This window comes from Bufo bufo, chromosome 1 (assembly GCF_905171765.1).
Source record: "Bufo bufo chromosome 1, aBufBuf1.1, whole genome shotgun sequence".
Classification (NCBI taxonomy): Eukaryota; Metazoa; Chordata; class Amphibia; order Anura; family Bufonidae; genus Bufo; species Bufo bufo.
In genome coordinates this window covers 832,686,041-832,690,643 of record NC_053389.1, presented here as the reverse complement: position 1 = coordinate 832,690,643, position 4,603 = coordinate 832,686,041, and the positions used below count along the sequence as shown (strand labels likewise).

The 4,603-nt window shown below is 41.7% G+C and overlaps 1 protein-coding gene across 1 annotated transcript; it reads left to right on the top strand.

Moving 5' to 3' along the window:
• Positions 1-3,129: 3,129 nt before the first annotated feature.
• Positions 3,130-4,059, top strand: LOC120990262 (olfactory receptor 11L1-like). The gene has a single exon (XM_040418965.1). It carries the CDS (start codon positions 3,130-3,132, stop codon positions 4,057-4,059), a length of 930 nt encoding a protein of 309 aa, XP_040274899.1.
• The last annotated feature ends 544 nt before the right edge of the window (positions 4,060-4,603 follow it).

The following is a 4,603-nucleotide window of genomic DNA, read 5'->3' as shown; positions in this document are numbered from 1 at the left end:
CACTTTACCACCTCTACAAACAGTGAGTACTTGCCATATTGTATCACAGTGCAATAGTGGAGCTATAACTGTGAGACGAAGTTACCTCTACAAAAAGGAATGCTTGTACTTATACGCTAAGGACAGTCCATTGTTCCTATATTGAAGGACTAACGCATTCATTTATTTTTTCCTGCTTGGAAGAATCGCATATTGCGGACCAATATAGTGACTGTTTTCTTATCCTGTATTTCAGCGATACTATTAGAGACATTTACTATTAACCATCTGATGCATGACGTCAATAACCCTTAGTATATCACATTCTATCTGTATTGATATATATTTATTCATTCATATATATTTATTCATTTATTTATTCACAGTATAGATTTACGTATTTTAGGTGTATTATTAATTTATCAGGTACCGTATGTATATTTAATAAATTGTTTTAACATAATACTGTGTAGTGGTCGATGTGAACTAGATGTAGGTGTGCCCCTCTTATTCTATTTAACACAACACTATGTGTGGAGAAAAAGAGGCACAGCACACCAACATCAAAACCTTATCCCAACATTGAAGTATGGTGGTGGGGGCATCATGGTTTGGGGCTGCTTTGCTGAATCAGGGCCTGGACGGATTGCTATCATCGAAGGAAAAATGAATTCCCAAGTTTATCAAGACATTGTCACGACCATGGTCATGTTCGTGACTCCTAAACCGCAGGCTGTTGCCTGCGGTCTTGTCAGGTTGTTTCAACCACAGGTGAGGGCCGCTAGTATGTTGCCTCACTTGTGGTTGCCGTTGGCAACATGTTCGTATGATGTTTTGGCAGTAGAGCGGCCTGAGCGGTTGCTAGGCAGCTTGCTGTCAAGTGCATGCGGTTGCACCTGACTTTGTGTGTTTATGTGTGCACGAGGTTTTGTATGTGTGATTGTTGTTTGTGCACAAGGTTATTTATATGTGCACGTCCCCTTTAAATGTCTTTTTCCCTTGCCTGGTGTTGGAAGGGTTAACTCCCTTCTTAGTGTGTGAACACTGGGTGTGTGTGTGTGGGTGTGGCCACTTGGGGCTATTTATCTCCTGCTGGATGCCAGACTCTGAGGGGTACTTCAGTCATGGTTAGCTGATGTCATCCTCCTGGTTTATACCATCTGCCAGTGAGAGCCACCCTTGTGGTCATAAACTTTATCCCTGATGTTAGATGATGTGGATATGGTCTTTCTGTTTATTGCAGCTGTGGTTTCCTGGGTTCCTGTGTGGTGTGTGCTGTGTCCGTTAGTATTGTTGTGGACAGCAGCACTTGTACATGGGTTCCAGGCTGTGTGTCTGTGGCAGGTAGGTGGTGTTACTAGTTACATTTACCTGCCATTGCCATTAGCTGTTTATGTTCCCCTTTACTTGCAGCTTGGCCACGTTAGACTCCTGTTTCTCCGCGTCCAGGAGGAACGGGCTGTCTACCCAGCTCCTAGCTAAGGGATCTGCGGAGGGTTAGTAGGGATCCGAGGTTCCGGAGCATGAGCCCTCCTACCATCAAGGTCGGCTCATGCAGCTAGGAGGTGACCTGCTCCCTAAATCTGTGGTCCTGGCCAAGTAGCGACCTTCCACCATCTGGCATCGCACGGCTGAGGGTTTTCACCATCCTCAGCCGTGACAGACATTTTGCAGGAGAACTTAAGGCCATCTGTCCACCAGCTGAAGCTCAACAGAAGATGGGTGTTGCAACAGGACAACGACCCAAAGCATAGAAGTAAATCAACAACAGAATAACTTAAACAGAAAAAAATACGCCTTCTGGAGTGGCCCAGTCAGAGTCCTGACCTCAACCCGATTGAGATGCTGTGGCATGACCTCAAGAAAGCGATTCACACCAGACATCCCAAGAATATTACTGAACTGAAACAGTTCTGTAAAGAGGAATGGTCAAGAATTACTCCTGACCGTTGTGCACGTCTGATCTGCAACTAAAGGAAACGTTTGGTTGAAGTTATTACTGCCAAAGGAGGTTCAACCAGTTATTAAATCCAAGGGTTCACATACTTTTTCCTCCTGCACTGTGAATGTTTACATTGTGTGTTTAATAAAAACAGGGTAACATTTAATTATTTGTGTGTTATTAGTTTAAGCCGACTGTGATTGTCTATTGTGACTTAGATGAAGATCAGATCACATTTTATGACAAATTTGTGCTGAAATCCATATCATTTCAAAGGGTTCACATACTTTTTCTTGTAACTGTATATTGCTGCTGTCACACACACAATAGTCCTTAAAATGACTTTTTGGGACTTTTGTATAAAAATCTTCCTATTACACTCCCTACTCTGTCTGTTCCTTCCTATCCTCAGCTCTCCCTAACATTGAGCAATTTAGCGCAGGTTGCGCTACAAAAATATATTGCTGCTGTCACACACAATAGTCCTTACAAGAACTTTTGGGTCTATGAAACGTTTTTGTACACTTATGATATTCAATTACACTCCCTACACTCTCTGTCCCTTCCTATCCTCAGCTCTCCCTGACTTAGAATGAGCCGAACACGCGTCATCGGGTGCTATATTGCACCCGATGACGCTTTTCCGCCCAGCCAATCACTCTAATGCCAGTAGCCAACATGGCTACGGCATTACAGTGCGTGCCAGTACCTCCCTGCACGTTTGTTAGCTGCATAGCAGCCAGGAAACGTGCGGGGAGGAGACTCGAGCATGGCGCTCGAGCACATGCGGGACTCGGCCGAGTACCGCCATGTGCCGAGCATCGAGATGCTCGAGCTGAACAAGTGTTCAGCCGAGCATGCTCGATCAACACTAGTACTAATATAACAAAGAGCTTTCAATTCCCGTATTTTGTTTTGTTTTTTGTTTTTTTTTTCAATGAGAGCTCCTAAAAATCCAGTGCATTATTCACAGTTTGTATAACCTATACAGGATGTTTAGAGGAAGAATTATAATTTAGATATTACAAATCTTGATCACTTTACTTTTTTTCCCGTGAAGTTACATTTATCTCACAGTGATCTACAATAATACAAGGGATACTAAACCTCATCATCCTGAAGTGGAATTATGAAGGAGACATGTACTACATTTTTTTTTACATTTTTAAAAATTTATTATTTTCAAATTAAAAAACAAAAAAGTGACTATGTCACACAACAATTCCAGCGTGGTGACTGAGATTCTGCTCTTGGGATTTCAGAATTTACAAAGTTTTAGGATCTGCTTTTTTCTCCTGCTTCTGACCATTTTCTGTGTGACTATATGTGGAAACCTCCTCATCATTCTGTTGGTGTCCTCCAGCAGATCTCTCCACTCTCCCATGTACTTCTTCCTCACACAGCTCTCCTTCACAGATATTCTGCTCTCCACCACCATCGTACCCAACACCCTCCATATTGAATTGAATGAAGGAAGTTTTGTGTCTTTTATTGGATGTTTGACTCAATTTAATTTTTTCTCAGCTTCTGAGGCATTGGAATGTCTTCTCCTCACTGTGATGTCCTATGACCGGTATCAGGCCATCTGTAACCCTCTACATTACTCTTTAGTCATGGACCTCACATTTTGTATGAAAGCCGTTCTGTTGTGTTGGATGATGATGTTAGCTGATATATTGACTGTTGCAGCAACAATGAGTCATTTGTGGTTCTGTGGACCAAACGTCATTGACCATTTCTTCTGTGATTTTGATCCCATACTGGAACTTTCCTGCTCAGACACTTTTTTGCTGAAAATAGAAGGTAAGATACTGGCTGTACAATTTGTACTTTGCCCATTTATTGTGATTCTGGTCTCATATGTTTATATTATTATCACCATACTGAAGATCCCATCTGTGACCGGGAGGCAGAAGACCTTCTCCACCTGCAGCTCTCACCTGGCCGTGGTGTCTTTATATTACGGGTCACTTATAATGATATATTTGTACTCAAATAGGGGAAATGTAAAGAAAACCCTCTCCCTGTTCTACACTGTAGTGACTCCGCTCCTCAATCCTATGATCTACAGTCTGAGTAATAGAGACATTAAGCAGGCCTTCAAGAAGCTCAAGAGCAAAATGTCTTCTGCTCTTTAAATGAGTTTGTTTCTTATTCTTTTTACCTTTTTCTGTCAACTCCAACCTACTGTACCTACAAACAATCTTATAAGAAGGATGACAGTAAGACAAGTGTATTAATGTCCATAATGTAAATGTCCACTGCTCCTTTCAGTGTAATACAGCGTGTATGGAGTCTACGGGTGGAGTTTAAATCCACAGAAGTGGATAAAGACAGAGGCCCACATGTTTGGCTGGCTCTGCATTCATTTTCCATCTAGGTACAGTGGCCATCTTATGAGGTGAAACTGGGGTCAGGTACTTAAAAGGGTGATCTAGGTTTTAGAAACAGATGGCCTATTGTTGGGATGAGCCATTCCTATTGCTGAGAGTCCAACTCCCAGCACCACAGCAATCACCTTGTTTGAAGAGCTTACAAAAAATGGCATGCAGTTCTATCATTTTTCTTTTTTTTTTAGTTTTGACACCTTTTATTTATTTTGTAACATTTAAAACATGCTTTTTTTCTCTGCTAATGCAATGCAGTTCTAGCATTTTTCTTAGTGTATTCGTTTTTTTTTTT